The sequence below is a fragment of the Xiphias gladius genome, chromosome 15 (assembly GCF_016859285.1).
Source record: "Xiphias gladius isolate SHS-SW01 ecotype Sanya breed wild chromosome 15, ASM1685928v1, whole genome shotgun sequence".
Lineage (NCBI taxonomy): Eukaryota > Metazoa > Chordata > Actinopteri > Istiophoriformes > Xiphiidae > Xiphias > Xiphias gladius.
This window is the reverse complement of record NC_053414.1, coordinates 12,284,633-12,303,645: the sequence shown is the minus strand read 5'-3', so window position 1 is coordinate 12,303,645 and position 19,013 is coordinate 12,284,633. Positions and strand designations below refer to the sequence as shown.

General features: G+C 41.3%; 1 protein-coding gene across 1 annotated transcript in view; it reads left to right on the top strand.

Annotated features, from left to right (window-relative positions):
* LOC120800840 (hedgehog interacting protein) overlaps window positions 1-1,831 on the top strand; it is a 34,758-nt gene extending 32,927 nt beyond the window's left edge. Inside the window, exon 14 of the mRNA XM_040147239.1 lies at window positions 158-1,831. Coding sequence (XP_040003173.1) covers window positions 158-354 — 197 coding nt within the window. The 3' untranslated portion in view covers window positions 355-1,831. The remainder of the gene's footprint in view (window positions 1-157) is intronic.
* Window positions 1,832-19,013: the final 17,182 nt, after the last annotated feature.

Genomic DNA, 19,013 nt, shown 5'->3' with positions numbered 1-19,013 from the left:
TCTGCCACAGTTTTTCTTCTAAATCATCAAAAACCTATTTGCCCTTTTGGGACTTAAATTCTGAAAGTGTCAGATCACCAGCTCGTGTTTCTTCTCATGTTTTCTTACTGTACTTTTGACCACCTCTGTTTTCCTCTTTTCCCTCTCTGTGTCGTAGCCAAATGTGAACCTGCCTGCTGCAACGGAGGAGTGTGCATGGAGCCCAACAAGTGCCTGTGTAAGAGCGGCTACTCCGGCGCCCAGTGTGAGAAGAGTGAGCGGGGTATGCCCAATGACCAGGAGAAAGACGGTATACTGGACCACATCATTGACATGACCTCGTACCTCCTAGACCTGACCAGCTATATCGTATAGGGGTGCGCAGAGGGGGGCTGCTCCCCACCGTCATCCTCAATTTGACACAAATCTACCTAGCACCACCAGCAGACTCTAACGAGGTGTCCTTAATACGGCCTCTTAACCTCCCTCACACCCACACAGGCATGTACACATAACAAACAAATACAAACACAGAATCCCCGTCAGACTGCTTTTCATCCACATCACCATACCAAACTCTTGCTCTTTTCGCCTATAAGCTACTTGCTCTTGAGCACCAGGCCTGGCATCCAAGCCGTGTTCACATTTCAGACAGTCCTGCAGACAGCAGCGAGATGATTGACAAGCATGGCCAAGTTATGGAAGTTCCACTAAGACATTTCCTCTCTCGTTCAGCAAATGCCCGAACACAGCTGACTCCACAGGAACAGGAACTCCACGGGAATAGACCATTTTAACCCAAGACTTTGGATCTTTTCAGGGGCTATCTCTTGCCTTACTTAAGACCCCCCAAAAAATGGAGTTTAAGGCATTTCAGTGGAGACGGTTGATTGTCCAGGGGTTCCCTAAGGATTCAAATTGTGAGGAGTGGCATGACGCAAGATCCAATTTGTGCTCACTGTCCCTTCAAAACCCAGCAAAAAAAATGTCTACTTACAATACACAGACTTTGAAGGAACCACAGCTTCAGCTGTAAAAAAGCTGAGATTTCTATGAGAGTCGTGGGTCACAGAGAGCCCGCAGTGCTTTGTGCTAAACTATTCTAAAGGCATTAATACAAGAGGGATAAACCATGTCGTCTCACTTTTGATGTTGTATTTAGTTTGTGGGCACATTGTCATAAAAAGCTATAACAGTATACAGTATGTATACTTTGTTTTGCAACACTCTTTTGCTATCAATGTACAGAATGGATCTACAACAGAGAACTGTTACCTAACACAGAAATAAGAACGACTGAGTGCGAACATTATACTTTGTCAAAGCCAGTTTCATACAATCTGAACGGAGTTATTAGCTCCCATGCACTGTATTCATTTTTTGTTTCATTAACTTTATTATTCAAAATGAATTTAAACATTTATTAAAAGCGCAATGAGAGTAGTGTCACATTCACACACACACACACACACACACACACACACACACACACACACACACACACACAGACACAGACACCACACTAGCACAGGTATGGTTCAACGAACTCCTTTCATTGTGTCACACACTGAAACTGAACCCGGACTCAAAACTACAAAGGGAAGAGATAGCGCAGTGATGTATATTTCCAATAGAGCTTACCTAAGTACTACTTAGCATTGCAAAAAAAACTATAGCATTACTATTGTTATCATAGAGGAGGGTTTATTTTTTTAAGCGTAATAATATATGGGAGAGAATGGTGTTTATAGAAAGCAGTTTTACACTAAGCTTGTCAGTTCATGTCATTTCATGTTGTACTTATACATATGCAGCTTTGAAGAAAGACACGTGAGGATACTTTTCTTTCTCCTTTTTTTTTTTTTTTTTTTTAATTTCAGTGTAAAATGAATGCATGTCTGTGCCTGCATAGAGAAATTCGGAGCAGTTGGCTGAATCCATGTAATTTTTTTTCCTGACGTGGCTTTATTACCACTGTCAGAAATGTGTCTCTGTTGTGAGATGATCAAAGATCCTACCGCGCCACCAAGTCAATGTGGAAGTAGCTCACAGTCAGACACAGATCTTATCTGTGGAGAGCAGATTTAAGATGAACCTGAGGATAAGTTTGAAAAAAATGTTACAGTCAGTTAAACACAGACTGGGATCGTCTGGACCTACATTAATGTGTTAATGTATTGATTAATATTAAGTTCATACAAATGCAGCACATATACTGTACATGCATGCCCATGTTCACCTAAACTAATAACTGATCTTACTAAGAACTCTACATCTGATCTTTTGCCATTTCACAATCAGTCGTTTCATCTGAGGGCAGTTTTGAAGGCAAATAGTAGTAATTTTGCTTTCTCCCCAACCTTTATTTTGAAAAACAAATTTCCAAGTAACACGGTTAATTGAAGTTCCTTCACCACAAAAGATGTATTTGTTGTTCATCTCCCACCTCGCTTGTGTTTTCTCAAATATATCAACTCTACCTGGTCTAAATGAGTCAAAATGGAATTCATGCTGTAAAATGGAAAATTATCGTTTTTTTTAGCACTTAATGTGAAAGTTGCATTGTAGCTGCTGAGACGGCGTGGTGTGAATAGAATAACCATTTTCATTATTTAAGTAGTTACACAAATAAAAGAATTATTTAAGTTCTCTATGTTGTTTTTACCATTGTACTGTATGTGACAATTTTTTATTCCTGTATTGTAAATAAAACTAGGGATAACTTTGTTTCTCTTCAGAAATATCAATATGTCTATTAAAATTTATAGCATGTCTGAAATACTCGTCTCTTTTGTTTTGATATTAACATTGTTGTTTGGACAGTACTATTTGGGAAAGCTTCAGTTTTTACATGTCTTTGATTCCTAATAACTATCAAACAATTACATAGGAAGTTTCCACGAAAGAACTTCAAACGCAATTAAATACTCATTCAGTATTCATTTATTATCAAAGCTTTATTTTCTATAAAAAATACAGAACATATAATGTTGTATGCTTAAGATAAATTTTACATTCTTGCATGTTCAACTGACTATCTAGGTTACGTTATCAATTAATTGGAAGTGTGCCGATTAAAGACTATTTTCCTTATGTATAGAATCAAATTACAGTACTCCTTTATCTTGGAAATTACCAGGAAATTAAAAAAACAATCTCACCACAAGGCCCTTTAGTAGCTTTCCTGGAGCTTGCAGTAATGTCACACGATCTTCCTCAGCAGATACAGTGTTGGCCAAGTTGTCCTGGAATTGCAGATGATGAAATTTCTATTTTTTTGAGCACTTTAAACCTGCATTCAACGTACGTTTTGGCCACTTGGTGGCCTTTCGTTTTGTTTACAACAAGTTGTAAAAACCAAGTTGTGAACACAACAATGACACATCATCACATTAAAAAGTTTTGATGATGAACATGTCAGCAAACGGTTGCCTATTTCCGCATCTAACAGACACTGAGCAACATTGGCATTCATATGGAGTCGTGTTTCTGACCACCGGTCCAGTATTAACTTCCCTTTAGCTCTGGTCCCCACTAACTTGTGCCCCAGCTAGTGGCTAACTTTGTCTTTGTCTGAGGCCGGAAACAACGCTGAGACTGGTGAGACTGAGCAGAACAGTTGCAGGTAAAGCTGCAGGCCAGAAAACCAGATCACAGACTAAAAAGAGGCTGCAACACTGAGCTGGGGGGAACTGTTTTTTCCTCCGTGGTTTCATCACTATGAGTGACCCCTTTGACAATGCACATAGTCGTCTGATCCATTTTCAAACAAAAATATTGATTGGGGCAGCTTTACGGACTTACCGTTTGTTTTGGCTTATGTTGGCTGGCAAACTCCATCTGCTGAGGAGGATCGTATTTTGCAACAGAAAGCTCAGAACAGCTACAGATGGGCTTTGGTGAGCTTGTTTTGTCACCAGCTGTATCCCAACTTAAGAATAAACTCTCAACACCCTCTGTCCTTAGAGCTCTAATAGGATAAGGGGAAAATCCCCCAAATAAACTTTTAACAGGAAAAAAAAAGAAAAAAAAGGAAGAAACCAGAGGAAGAGCAAAGGAAGGATTCGTCTTCCAGGATGGACAGACATGCAGTAGATGACGTGTAAAGAATGGGGCAACATAGTATCTATACACTGCTATCTAAAAAATACTGGAAAAAAAAGAATGAGCTTTCAACCGCAACTTTTAGGAAATTATTTGATAAAGATAGACCTGAAAAATAGAGCATTCCCTAATATTTTAGTTTAATCTCTCATAATGGGATGGTAATTAAATGTATAGGCAACCCTGTACTTTTGCCATGGCTCCATGCTGGGAAATCAACTAATTTCTGGAAAAGTCAGCTGCAACATTTCCATTGATGGTTTTTCCTCCAGCCAGGTAAAAAGAGTGAAGAGAGGGATGTTGAGAAAATGTTTAAGTTAAACTAGGGCCAACGTGGCTGCAGTCCCGGGGTTTTCCCTCTCCCGCTGCCTGAATGGAAAAGCTGCCTGCAGATCTGACAGTGAGGAGAGAGCCGAGCAATGGCTGCTATGTCGTCATGCAGCGTCATGGCATCGCTCAAAGTTCAAGCTGGAAATTCTCCACTTTGTTTTTCGGAAGTACGCAAACACGCATGGAGGCACACACGCAAGAGCCACTGCTGATGGCAATATTAATTTCCTTCTCAAAATACCAATGAGGCTTTGTGTTGTATAATGATAGTGAGTGGAGACCACCCACCTCACTCTGGTCTCACTCACACTCACACACACACACACTCACACACACACACACACACACACACACACACGAGAGCACACACTGCCATATTTAGAGTAATGCAATACTAAGTTGTCTATGCACTGTTCAGATCCAATCAAAATTGCATAAAGTGGAACTATCCAATAGTGCTGCGAGGTCCAGCGTATATTTGAGTTTATACACTATCTGTGGCATGAATCATTACTTTTCATTTGGAATAGTTTTCTTTTTCCTTCCCAAAGGGCCCTTGTCTGGCTATCTTTCCCAAACAGTGTAACCCAGTACTTTGAATAAACATGAGGAGCCTGTATACCAAATATTTGTGAGACTGAGATGGCTGGAAGTGCATGCTATAATATTGTATACATGAGTGAAAGAGTCAGCAAAAGCAATACTTATAGGGTAACAGAAGGAGGTCTACGGAGCAGGAAAAAAACAATAGCCCCGTGATTGAAAAGAGACACGTCATTTCTTTTTCCTCTCATCCAGAACAAAGTGAAGACTTCATTGTACTGCATATACTTGTGTTTCTTCTCCGTGTTAACTTCTCAGGTCCTCTGGGAGCTACGACTGATATTCAATACTTGCTCTGTCTAGGGACTCTCACTGCCCTGTGCCATAGAAATCAAACACAGTAATAATGAATTGATAAACAAAGTTGGGTTCAGAATGGGTGCCAGATTTGAACAGATGATATGATTATGATTAACTCTTTTACTGATTAGCGACCATCATTCAGATTTGCATCGGTCAGACAAGACGCATCGGTCTGGTCTGTAAGTCCTAAACTATCCAAACTTATTGCTTACAAAATAAATATTTATTAATTTGAATACATTTTACGTTGACCCGACTGAGACATTGGGATTATCTAATTACTTTAGAGTTTCTTTACCTTTTATCCAGCTGCGGATTTTATCCACAAAAGGTATTTTTGTGATGCCACAGACGTCTACAGTTTTTCTGAGCTGACAAAATGTTTTCTAAGGTTTGCGTGGGGAACACTATGTGACCGAATCGCAGAGTAACAGAACGCTGAGGTCAGAAAAGGGGGTAGAATTGACATTGAAAATAATACTTGCTAATTGTCAGTGGCGTGCGGTTACTTTTACACATAGGCAAGCAGAGCCGAGGAACCAAACATACCGCCCTGCCCCCCGCCCACAAACCACCATCTCAATGTGCGATTCAGCTGTTTACTTCACCAACGAGAAAAATGGACCAGACTAAGACAGACCTTTTCATGACAGAAGCAGTAGCAAATCTCTCTTAAATTCAGGGCCTGTCAGATGATTTTGTTAACTCTTTAAATCCCGTCTCGTGATTTTGTGCTGCCTCTCTTTCCTTTGCTGACAGTCTCTCTCCTGCATCTTGCTGCACTCTGCCTGGACGTCTTCACCTCTCTGCACTCCTTCCTGGCTGCAGACGTATTAGGATTATTCCTCTGAAATGACAGTAAACATATTAAATGTGCAGTATAAAGGAAAAATAAATAAAAATAAAAACACTTCTATGCTAATCTTCAACAACATTTACCATTAACTGACAATGACACACTGCAGTGACAATGCAGGATCCTGTATGTTGCCACCATATACTGTCTCGAACTTCTCGAAACTTACTGCGGATCTTGCACAGAGACAAAAACATGTTAATATGAAAACTAAAAAGCAGAACAGAACTGACAGGCTTGGGTATTCTGTTACATGGCTAACTGTAAATATGTAAATTTAATAAATATGTCTGTGAAAGCTTTCCTTGCAAAAGGAGCTAAGCTGCTCTACAATACACCCTAACTCCTTGTCATCAAACATGTCGACCAATGGGATTAGTCAGACGATTTATCCCATTTCGAGATCACCCGTCAAAGCTCCCAGGATCATCCTCAATGCGAATGCGCAAAAGTTCGAAAATTGCTGCCCCCCCACCCCCACTCTCTGCTTGACAAGCCCCAGCCTTTGTCAACTGGACACGGCCACACCCCCAAAACTGACAGAAACAATACATGCAATGGCTGGTAGCCCACCTAGCTTCCAGAGACAATAACCTACTGCGGCCACAAGAGGGCAGTAAATTACAAGATGAAGGAAATAACAGGCAACATCATATCCTTTATGGGACAGACCGCTGATCTGAGATATAAGGAGAGGTATCGCTTCACCCCGGTATCACTCCAACTGATGGCTGTTTTTAGCTTTAACTGGTCAAGCGCTGCCTGGCTTGCCTGCCTTGCTAACGCCACGCCGCTGCAAATAGTACAGATTTTATACGTTTACAGAATTATGTCGTTTTGTAGTTTTGGCCATTATTTATGAATTGTAGCATTCGCTCAGTCAGAGCACTTAAGTTACATTTCATTCATGCTTCATAATCACTAGCTCATTTACCAGCTGTGTGGCGAACAACTGTCTAGTAACGTCCATTCATATTCATGCAGGTGTACAGCGCAGCTATCCCTTCATTTCTCACTGTTACTCTGCTCACAGGCTAATGCTAACACTGTTTTCTTCCCAGCTCCCTCCACCCGCCCAAACTTTTCTGTATGTGCTAAGCCTTTGTTATTGATTATTTAGCTCTGATGTAATGGTAACTGAGAGATTATTGATTGGCCCCATACGTTGCTCAGGTCGTGTTCGATAAATTTGAAGATTTACCGTGCTCAGTCGAGCTTACGTGTTGCAGTGTCAACTACAGATAAACTAGGTCACCTGTTCACTTTTGCTATATCTTTATTCTTTGCTAATGTCAGCCCAGTGTTGGTTTGCACGCTGTGGAAGGCATTAGCCAAAATGTTTGTGCTTGTTACGCTTACGGATTAGAAAGAATAAAGATACAGCAAATTAGAACTTTAAAAGACTATTTTTTAGTCTGGGTTTATGTTTATGTGCTGTAATGACACTGGTGCTAGCGACCTGTGTTTTCATTGGCAGTTCTGTGAGGGTGCGGCTCTGTTTGTGCAGGACTGTAAGCTCACCACCATTCTTTGAAAGTAAACAATAACTGAATATAAAGGTTCCCCTAGACTTCGGGTTTATAGGTTCCAATCTACACTGTGCACATGGACTTAAAACATAACATACTGTGCTCCACTGCAGGTACAGTATGGTGGCTTACGCAGTGGAAAAACCATATGTAATTCTATCCAGCCGTACATGGAAGCTTCAAAAGCTCGGAGTCTTTGTGAAATATGTATTTTAATGGGCTAATTGGTTAATAGCCTTTTTGTGAGTTTTATAAATATAATATGATATAAATATTCTTGGTTTGCACAAAAACGTCTAGATCTTTGAATAAAGCTGGTAGAACTAAATTATAAAAAATGTGGACCACCATGTTTCAATGTATTTTCTTTAACTCCCCACAAAATAAAAAGTCTGTCTTCCACCCCAATTTTCCCGTTGTCTGGCACTCTTCCTTTATCAAACCCACATTATTCCCCATTATTCTGACTGTTGACTCAAACGATTTGATTTTTCTGATACCACCCATGTCCACCCATGGCAGTTTTCTGGAAACGTCTCCTGTTGTTCCTTAAGACTGTGACATACCTTCAAGTCTTGTTTGACTCTCCATGCATCATGAACAACTGTTTCCACTGTGATCTAACTGTACATTACCATTTCACCACAATACCACGACTCTGTGGAAATCACTGTTAAATGTATGCTGTACATCTGATGTCAGGCGTTGACATATGAAGTACTGATGTCTCGTCAGGGCAGGATCCTAGCTGGGGAGCAACTTTGATTCATCTTGTGCAGTAATTTCTGCATTTGTCTACACTGGCACTGCTCTCTTGTGATTTTGAATATAAATTTTGGCCCCTCCAGGTTCCAACATATTGATTTATGTAAGAGTTTTGGACCTGGACTGTGTAAACATTTGTGGTGCTTGCTTTAGTGAGTCTGTAACTGCATTTTGTGTGTGTGTGTGTGTGTGTGTGTGTGTGTGTGTGTGTGTGTGTGTGTGTGTGTGTGTGTGTGTGTGTGTGTTTCTATGCATGTGTACATGTGTGTGCATGTACTTTCCCCGGCTGTATATCTGGTTTTGTCGCACCCCTAGCCGCCTAGTGTATTCTGTGACCTCATGTGTTTACTCTGGGCTTACTCAGTGAGTACTACTGCTGAAACGCACGACCGAGGCAGCTGAAATCTCATATTCCCTGGCCCCAGATCGCTTACTGATGAAGACACACTTTCCGACCGGCCTGCTGCTGCTGCTGCTGCTCCTGCCTTTTGCTTCTGCCTCACTAAACTCTCAGCTTATCACATAACACAACAAACCGCACTCAGCGACCACCTTGGAGGAGGTTTGGGTGGATTTAGGCTGTTGATTTTTGTCAGCTTTTCTTATTAGCTGAGGGATCCCCCCCCTCCCACCACCACCACCTCCACTATCTCAGATTTCGCACTTCCTCAATTCATCTCAGTACCTCAGTTATTTCCCCTCCTGAAGCATTTCCTCTTTTCTTCTTTACATCAGTGCTGGTATTCATCCTCGTCCTCCCCACTGTTCACCTCTCCATCCACTCTTCATTCCATCACTCCCCCTCTCCGCATTCCCTCTCCTTCCTCAATATTTCTGCTCCTGGATTCAGAGCTTGTTTACTCTCCCGGACCACAGCACTGACTCGCATCCATGAAATGATGCAATTAAGGTTCCCACTGGGGCTCAATCTGTCATGTTAACACATGCTAAACCCCCACGGAGGGCTGAGAGCAGCACTGAGTGTTGGGCGACAGGTAAGACTGACGGGGTTGAGGGGTGGTGGTTAAAGACAGAGGAGAGTGTGAGGCCTTGTACTGCAGAAGGAGCAAACTGTAACAGAGACAATCTGGAAACTGAACTGTGATACCACGAAACAATGATAGGAGATGATTCTGAGACAAAACAGTTAATGGGTTAATATGTGTGTGCGTAGTATGTCAGGGACTAGGTTTCTGAATGCCCACGTGTCATCCCAAAGCCCCTATTTATTTCTTGTATTTGTACATTTATGTGGACTAATTGAAAGAAGGGTTTAAAGAGTTAATGAGAAATTAACACGCAATAAAAAAAATGAAAGCAGAAGGAAATATCCCCCCAGAACGGAGTCTGGAAACTGGTGGTGGTGAAAGACTGAATATATACAGCTGATAAACTGTATCGATGTGATTTGTAGCAGGATTCCTGAGCTAACTGGAAGGACCCATTCAACAGCTGGTTCTGACAAAACTGGGAGGAGGTGGGTCGCATCCGTTGGAAAAAACAGGTGACAGTCCGCAGGGAAACAGGCAAACATTAAAATTTGACAGTGACGGGATGATTGGCTCACAGTGGTCATGGCAAAATCTGATTGGTTGAAGTGAAGTGTAAACATTCTTATGGCGCAGGCAGACTAGATTTTGCTTCCCATGAATTTATATGAGAAGCTTGGAGTTTCACAGCCAAAATCAGACTGCTTTCCAATGTCCAGCCAAGTTTGATTGCAAAGGCAGTGATAAGAGATTAATGATGGTAAAATGTCTGATAAAATGCTGTATAATTTACATCTTTGTCGACTCCTGCGTTTATGTTTGAAACCATAGCCACATTATTCCCTGTCCTCCCTGCTTTTAACCACACTGTGTGAGTCAATTTCACCTGATTAATTTTGGTCTGATTGCAGCCGCAGTCAGCTGACTGAACTTTTGACCAAACTATGTGTCTGAAATTACTGCCATCAATTCCCTTTGATTAATTTTTTAAAGCAAGTTCAAGCAGGCAGACCATTCATTTATGCCAGTTTCTTCATCACTCCACCTCTTAGTTATTATCCAGTAATTTCACAGAGTTTGTTCGCAGGCTGTCCTTTCAACCAATGATCATCTTGGCTGAGGGATATTTAAACTTTCGTCCCTGTTTTATCTCTCTGCTGTCATGTAAATCTACTGCTTCAACAAAAAATCAATTCGACTCCTTTTTAATCAGCCATTAACAATACTGCATAGCATAGCAATAGATCCAGTATTGCAGTAAAGATATAACATTATCTAGAACATGAACTGGATGTTTTGTTGAATGCATGTATTCCATGAGTAGCTGCTGGGAAAATGAAAAATGCTAAATGTTGCCCAATCGGCCTAAAATGTTATTAGACACAAAAGCCACAAGGCTCTGAGAAATACTGACAGTGCGCCCAGAAGCTCAAGAGGAAATTGGGCTTTTTCATATTTTGGATTTGACTCATGTTTCTCTTTTTATCCCCTGTCAAAAAAAAATCTCTTATACTTGACATGTCATCTTGCTTTCAGAAAATCTTGCTAGCCTGAATCTTGATAGCCTTGCCAACATCACAACACCGTGCTAATCACATTCATTCAACCTACAATCGCTCTATGCCCCCAGGACGGTCTGCCCGACAGTTTTAGAACCACTGACATAAAGCATGCTTGTTCACTTGTCGTGTCTTTCCTGACTGAAAAAAATATTCAACAAAAACTTTTCTTACAAAAATTCATGAGTATGTGTGAGATGTGCCACAGTGAGTGTATGTACAGCGGCGTGAAGGTCCTTGCAGTGCATGTGTGACTTGGCATATATCGAATCTTGTCTGTGTGTTTAATCTATATGAATGTGCGTGTGGCTGTGAAAGACAACACATCGCTCTCTGTCTGCTTCCCCTCTCTGTGATCCTCAGCCGGGCTGGGTAAACAACTGGAATGGACCACCTACGTATAAGTTTCCATGTGAGGGTATCTCCTCAAAGCAAAGCAAGGAAATTTTCCGAAACACTTTAAAAAGAGTTATGCAAATGGTTTACGGCAGCGCTCGCGTGGCTGTATTGTTATATTAATCTGTATACACTGTGGCTCATCTTGGCAGGGCCCTTTGTTTGCCTTCACTCTTAATCTGCAGGGCTCATCTCAAGCTTACATCACTCAGAGTCAACAGAGGGACATCCGCCGCAGCCTTACTGCTAACACTAGAGCTAACACTGGGGTCAAATTGTGTGTGTGTACGCTTGTGTGTATCTCCGTCGGAGTGTGTGTCAACTGCAGAGACCCAGCAAAGCCATAAAAGGTCAGCAAGTTGAATGTAAGTGTCCACTAATGTTCACAGGCACCTGACCACAGTAGCAGAGCAAACCAGTCCTAGTCAGTCTCTCTCATTTCCAATATAAATGGCCCAGAACAATTTTCTGGCCCATTATAACCAACATTAATTTTCTGTTGACCATGTTCTTATACATATTTGCTCTTCAAACACCGACTTCCCCTCAGAACTTTCCTACCCTATGAGAAATAGAGAAAGGAACAGCGAAAGGAAAAGAAAGTAAAGCACAGTTGGTTTTCTTTGCTTGCAAAGATGTGGTTTCCGCTGACTGAAGTGGGGCCATAGCTTGCATCAGCCCTCTGTCCGGGTGTCAAGGCCAGTGAACTCTGCCAGATGCCTGCCGCCTTGTTATCTGTACAGGCACGGCCTGTTCTGCTGTGCCTTGTGGGCCAAACAGTTTATCAAACAACGCTAGCAAAGAGGTTGGGGTTTTTGCACAAGTGATAGCACACACACACCCACACACACACACCAAAGAGAGAAAATCATGCATGAACGCACTTGCATGTAGGTCCTCCAGTACCCATTACCCTACTAGAGCACGTATATGCAGTATTGTACAAAATGTTCCCTTGACCAACTCCTTCAACTTAAAATCTCAAATGACAAGACTCATAGCCTGCTGAAGTCAATTTAAAGGAATAATTCAGCATTTTGGGAAATACATTTACTGTATTTGTGTCTCTCCAAGAGTTAGATGAGAAGATCGATACCACTCTCATGTCTGTGTGTTAAATATGGAGCTTTAATCAGGAGCCTAGCTTAGCATAAAGACTGGATGCAGGGGAGAAACAGCTAACCAAGCTGTTTCTAAAATTCTGTAAAATATACCTGTCCACACCTCTAAATCTCATTTGTTTAATCCGTACGCAAACAGAAATTCAAAAACAACCATTTGTGTTTTACGGGAACTTATGCGGTGCAACTTTTTCTTCACCAAGAACAGTTTATCCTTCCGCCCCACAATTCTACACAGCATCAGTAGCTGGTTGACTGTCAACTTCATGGTGACGACAAGACTCTGAGAAGACTTCCAGTCCGTAACTCCCTGTAAAACTGTAAACTGTTATTTTTACATTTCTTAAAAAAAAACAAAAAAACAAAAACAAGATACCTTGTGTTAATTATCGAGCTTCCGAGGTTCTGGTAGCTGCATTTTTATCCATAAGTGGCGTGGGTCCATGGGGAATGCAATGTTGGGCTGGCAGAAGTATTGGATGGATTGCCATGAAATTTTGTACAGACATTCATGGTTTCGAGGCAATATATTGTAATGACCTTGGTGATCCCCCGACTTTGCCCCCTGCTCCGCAATGGGGTTAACACTTTTGGTTTTCAGTGAAACTATTGGATGGATTGCCTTGAAATCTGGTTCAGGCATTCATGTTAACTTTGTCAATCCCTTCTCCAAAAATCATCAGGTCAAAATTTCATTTCGTCCAATATTTGCAGAACTAATGACATTTCCATCGGCCTCAGCTGTACTCTATGTTTATTACTTATTAGCAAGTATCAGCATGCTAGCATGCTAAACTAAGATGTGAACATGGGAAACAATATATCTGGTAAATATCATTAACATGTTAGCATGTTGACATTAGTATTTAGCACAAAGCACCACTGTGCCTAAGTACAGTCTCACGCAGCAGCTAGCGTGGCTATAGATTGTTTTGAAAGAGCCAGGCTAGCTGTTTCCCTCTTTATGCTAAGCTCAGCTAATCACTTACTGGCTTTAGCTCCATATTTAATGTGCAGAGAAAAAACAAAGAGCTTTTATCTGCATAAAAAGCGAATAATCATATTTCTGTCTAACTATTCCTTTCAGGTTTGAAAATAATGAAAGATTTTCAATGAGTCAACAAAATAAAACGAAATAACTTGTCTAATGAATCAACATTCACTATAAAACAAAAAGGCAAAGAAAGGCTTGGTAAACAAAAAAAAATCCAATTGTTTATTGCTCCGCTTTCACAACAAACTGCAACAGTACATGGCTTTTCAATCAAACCCACACACAATCACACAAATGCACCTCCATAATTCCAACTCCGGCGTTAGAGCACACTCTACAAAATGAATCATAAATAAATCAAGTCACTGTTATTCCAGAAATGGAGGATCAGAGAGAAAACATGCCCTTTTCCTAAGTGAAATCTTGACCTGGATAAGAAATATTGCTTATTCCTTCTCAAAAAATATTGCCCACTCATCAGTGCCACATAAGGTAAAAACACATATGGTATATAATTTTCCTTGGCGATGCTCTGGTGTCTTTTGCATGGTTAAGTGTTCTTCTGTGGTGCTGCCTCTCCATTTGCCAAAGCCCTAATCCTCGTTTTGGTAGACTGCCTGTGGTGGTGGTGTACTGTGTGTGCATCCTAATCTCTCCAAAGCTCTGTGTCTAATGGCTGCACTGCCTCTCTGTACACTGTGTACTTCCAGTTTAGCCATAGCCTAACAGGCATGACAAAGTGGTGACAGGAAGAGGTTGTTATGCAAACAGACTGTGAAGGAAGGAAGGAAGGAAAGAGGGAAGGGAGGGAGGAAGGAAGGAAGGAAGGAATGAGCTCAGTCTGAAATTTTGTGAGCATATAAATCTTATAAATCATATAGTTTGACCCTGACTTTGAAATGTCTCATACTAAAATAAAAAACATACGTTGTTTTATTTGTTTGGTGGCAAATATTTCCTGCTATGACAGCTGTGCTGCATCAGAAGACATTAATTACTGAGATATTGTTGTAGCCTTCATTATACAAGACCTGTCAATCAATTTGGCAGTGATAGTAAGTTCCAGTCTTGTGTTGTGAATTGTTATGGGGGTTAAACTTTTCTTCGAGGCTGCAGCTGATGATTATTTTCATCGAGAATTCAGGCTTTTAAAAAAAATTAAAGTAGAGAAGAATGCCTATAAAAATCGTGTGAGGTGAGATGTTCAAATTGCTTGTTTTGTGCAACCAAATGTCCAAAACCCAGAGCTATTCAATTCACAATGATATAAAACAGAAAATCCTCACACTTGAGAAGCTGGGACCAGCAGATTTTTGGAGTTTTGGCTCAGTTTGTCTGCACCTCAAAAATTAATTGTTGACCTAAATTGTTCTTTTTCCTATTTTCTGTTGATCATTTCAACATAATTGCTGGAACACAAATTGTACCCTTAAAAACAGGAGGAAACCACCCAACTGAAATTTCTTTGTTCCCTCTGCAGGCAAATTAAGGACAAAGTCTCTATATGGTACATTCACGCATAGCAACCAACCTGCTCAGATACCCTCGTAAAGACTTGTACAGATGGGATTCAGGTGAATTGTTTAATCATGTGGATCCAATACTGCTGTTTCTCTACAGCTTACCTCAAGCTCAGGTCCCGAACTCCATCACACACGTTTCACTTCAACCTGAAAGTTTTTGACACTACAATTCAGGTTTTAATTCTGTTACTCTGAATCCTCTACAGCACAACTTTGTCCTCACACGCCACTCCAGATTTAAATGTGTCACAGCTGCTTGACAGAAATATCGGAATAAAAAGTCCTACAGTTTTTTCAATAATTGGAAAACATACTATGAAGCGAAAGCATTTGGAGCACCAAACAAAAAATATATCAAAGTTCCACAATTTGAGCCGTAATATAACCATAATATATTTTTTAAAATCACTGACAGCTGTGTCAAGTTATCACTTTCATGTCTTGTGTTATCAGGAGCTGTTGGTCCACATGGATGACACGAAGACAATACTGTAGAAGTATACTAAAGTCCATGAGATGAACGACGTCTAGTTTATTCTTCTCAGCTCGTTCAACCACCAAAGTGCAAACAGAGGAGCATGCCCCCCGTCATGCGCAGTGATATCTGCCTGACACTGAGCTACTCACAGAGCTATAATTTGAGAAAACAAAATAGTTTAAACAAGAAGTCTGTATGTGTAGATGTGCATATGTGGTTGCAAATGAAAAATCACAACCCGGATCAGAGCGAAGTAGACGATTACAAGTCGGTGCGTTTGCACCCAGGTGATCAGAAGCATGGTGGTGGCTGGCAAGAGACGTCCTCCCCATTTTTCACCTCCAATCTGCCACAACCATCTCTGCTGTCCTCATCAGGCCCTCGCAGGTGTCCCATACGCTGACCTCATCCCTGACCTTCAACCTTTAACCCCTCACACCTGGGCGACTCCTTTTCATACCCTCTCCGAACTCTGACCCCAGACTGTCCATCATCCGTGGGGTCACCTGTTGAAAGCATTAACCAAAAAGCTATAGTAGCTCATTGGTGATTAAAGTCTCAGCACAGCTACTCATAAATCAGGGAAACACCCTCAAGAAAATGATATGTCCATACTTTGACACACAACTTTGATTTTTATTCCGTTCTACCTACAGGCCTTCTTCTTACAGGAAGGCCCAAATCCCAAAATGGAAATGTAAGCAGATGTAATTTACACAAAAGAGTGTGGTTATTTATGTTGATTAGGCCTATTTTGCTCAGGGTACAAACCCGCTCCCCAGGTCTTAAAGATAAGGTTATAAAATGTGAGGTAATATTATTTTTTTTTTGCATTTCACATGAAAAGGAAGAAGAGAAGAAAACATGCCTCGGTACACATGCATATGTCGATATGACGTATTCACTCAGACATACATTCGTATATTCGCATGTGTATTAGAACCAGATGTACTTTTGCACTTTTCCATGTGTACTTGGACATATGCTAACATGTTAATACAAAGTTATACTGACAAGGAAGTAGTATATATACTGCATCATCATGTTTATCATGCACGAGGGACACAGTATCCTGTACTGACTATCGGCTGCCATGAAAAGTCAAATAGCAGAAAAACTTTCTCCACCAGTCACATGTTTATTTCAGTTTTCCTGTGCAAAGAGCAGCTGCCCACAGTTTTGTATGATGCGGCAGTGTTTTGGTTTTATCAGTCCAGATCATGGGAGATGTGGGATGCTCCTTTCTCAGGGGGTGCTGGTAGTATACAGTAGCAGCCATAGGAATGATCTGGTTCAGTGTACATGTACAACGTATTGCTTACTGCATATAGAAAAAACAAAGTCTATAACATGTCAAAAATCGAGTCTATTTCCCAGTACGTGTCTGTCAAATTAATTTTTTACATATGGGTGTTATACATTTTCACATTCATTTATTTCCACAAATCTGTAGCGTTCTTGTAAGTAAGTAAGTCCTCTGTAAGTCTGCTTTTCTCAGTGTCTCCACCATATAAAATATTCAACAGAAAAAATTAAACATTGCAAAAGGGCAAAAATACAATTGTGGAACCTAAAGTGTTAATTTTGGAAGCAGACTTCTGACGATTTAGTCCAAATCAAGTCATTAGTGTCAGTGTTTATGGTGGTTATGGTTATGGTTTGATGGTGAGCAGTTATGAAATTAAGGTGAATTAGACTTTCCAGTGCACTGGTGGTCTTTTTATCTTTTATCCGCAAGAAAATTCGAAAATGCATCTGAATTGTCTCATTATACATCCACATGTCACTGTTACATATGAATAAGTATAATCTAATAGGGACAGAAAGGCTGTCTACATATATGTGCGGTGTGATTGACCACCAACAATGTTCCAGGAATCTCATTTTCACATTGAGGGGATTCACTCCAACCTCATCATTTATGAACGATATGTTATACTTTTTGAGCAGGTGGGGGTGGGGAAGGGGCTTTAAATGACATCTGATCTCTTTGTGGGGCTTCCCTTTTCAAGTTGAGGAATCAAAGACCACCAGTGTGCTACACCTCTAATGTGGTCAAAAGAGGAGGAGGAGGATCTGCAGATTTGGCGCAGACACACACTTGAAATCTCAATCCTCTCCCACCAAGTCCATGCTGGCAGATGGAAGAGAGCAGAGCGCAACTCTCTGATCAACTCCTGCACTTGCCACACACTGCGCTTGCACCGACAGCGTTTATCAATCTGTTTTACTGTTGACGGCCACTTTCTTTTTTTCTCCATTTCCCCTAACTCCTTTCCTTTTTGGCAGGCAGGATTAAGTTTAATTGTATTGTATATGACAGATATGGAGTGAGGTTTGGCGCTAATTCAAGGCAGGCCATGCAGAGCTATTTTATGGTTTCTTTCCACCTCGCTTGCTGATGTGTGGTGGTGACACATTTGACAAAAACCATCCAAGACGGAGGTTTGGGTGGGGAGCTCTGTGTGTGTGTGTGTGTGCGTGTGTGTCTGTACAGAGAGAGACAGGGTCGAAAATGAACCGAGACAAACGTTTTAAACACACCAATTTTCAGTTTTCAGTTGCCCTTAACCGCACCTTCTTCTCTGTCATCAAGCACCTCGTGCAATCAAATTTTTCTGCAAGTATGATTGGTTAAATCTAAAAACTGCGTGCTTTGCAGTTCCAGTGCATCTAAGCTATGGCCTCTGCAGCGGTGGCACCCTGCGGCCACCTACCCATAGTAATCTCATAATTAACCGAATGGGTTTGGGAGAAGCTGCCAAATATGTGCCATTTGTTGTTTTGGGGTCAGACAAATTGAACTGTCGACTGAGAGCAGAAAAGTCTGGTTTGCTGTTAACTGGTTAAACAAGCAAAATAATATTGGCCTTGGTGTATAGATGTATAATCAGATTGATCGGGGCCTTTAGTGAAGCTGTAAGGAAGTTAACACATGATATCACCTTATGAAAGTTGTTTTTTAACAGCTGATGTTCAACCATCAGACAGATGCAACATCAAGGCAAGAGGTGTGTGTGTGTGTGTGTGTGTGTGTGTGTGTGTGTGTGTGTGTATATACGTGTGTGTGTGTGCTTGCGTGCGTGTGTGTGTGTGTGCTTGCATGTGTGCGCGCGTGTGTGCGTGTGTGTGTGCATGCGTGCGTGTGTGTCTGTATGTGCGTGCGCGTGTGTGTGCGTGTGTGTGTCTTTGTGTGTGCGTGCGCGTGTGTGTGTGTGCGTGCGTGCATGTGTGTTTGTGTGTGTGTGTGTGTGTGCCTGTGTGTGTGTGCGTGCATGCGTGCGGGTGTTTGTGTGTGTGCGTGCGCGTATGTGTGTGTGCGTGCGTGCATGTGTGTGTGTGTGTGTGTGTGTGTGTGTGTGTGTGTATGTGTGTGTGTGTGTGTGTGTGTGTATGCGTGCGCATGTTTGTGATTCTGCCTTGTGAGTCGACCACCGGGCGTCCAGACATGGACTGCGCCTTTGAGCTTAATACAACTGATTGC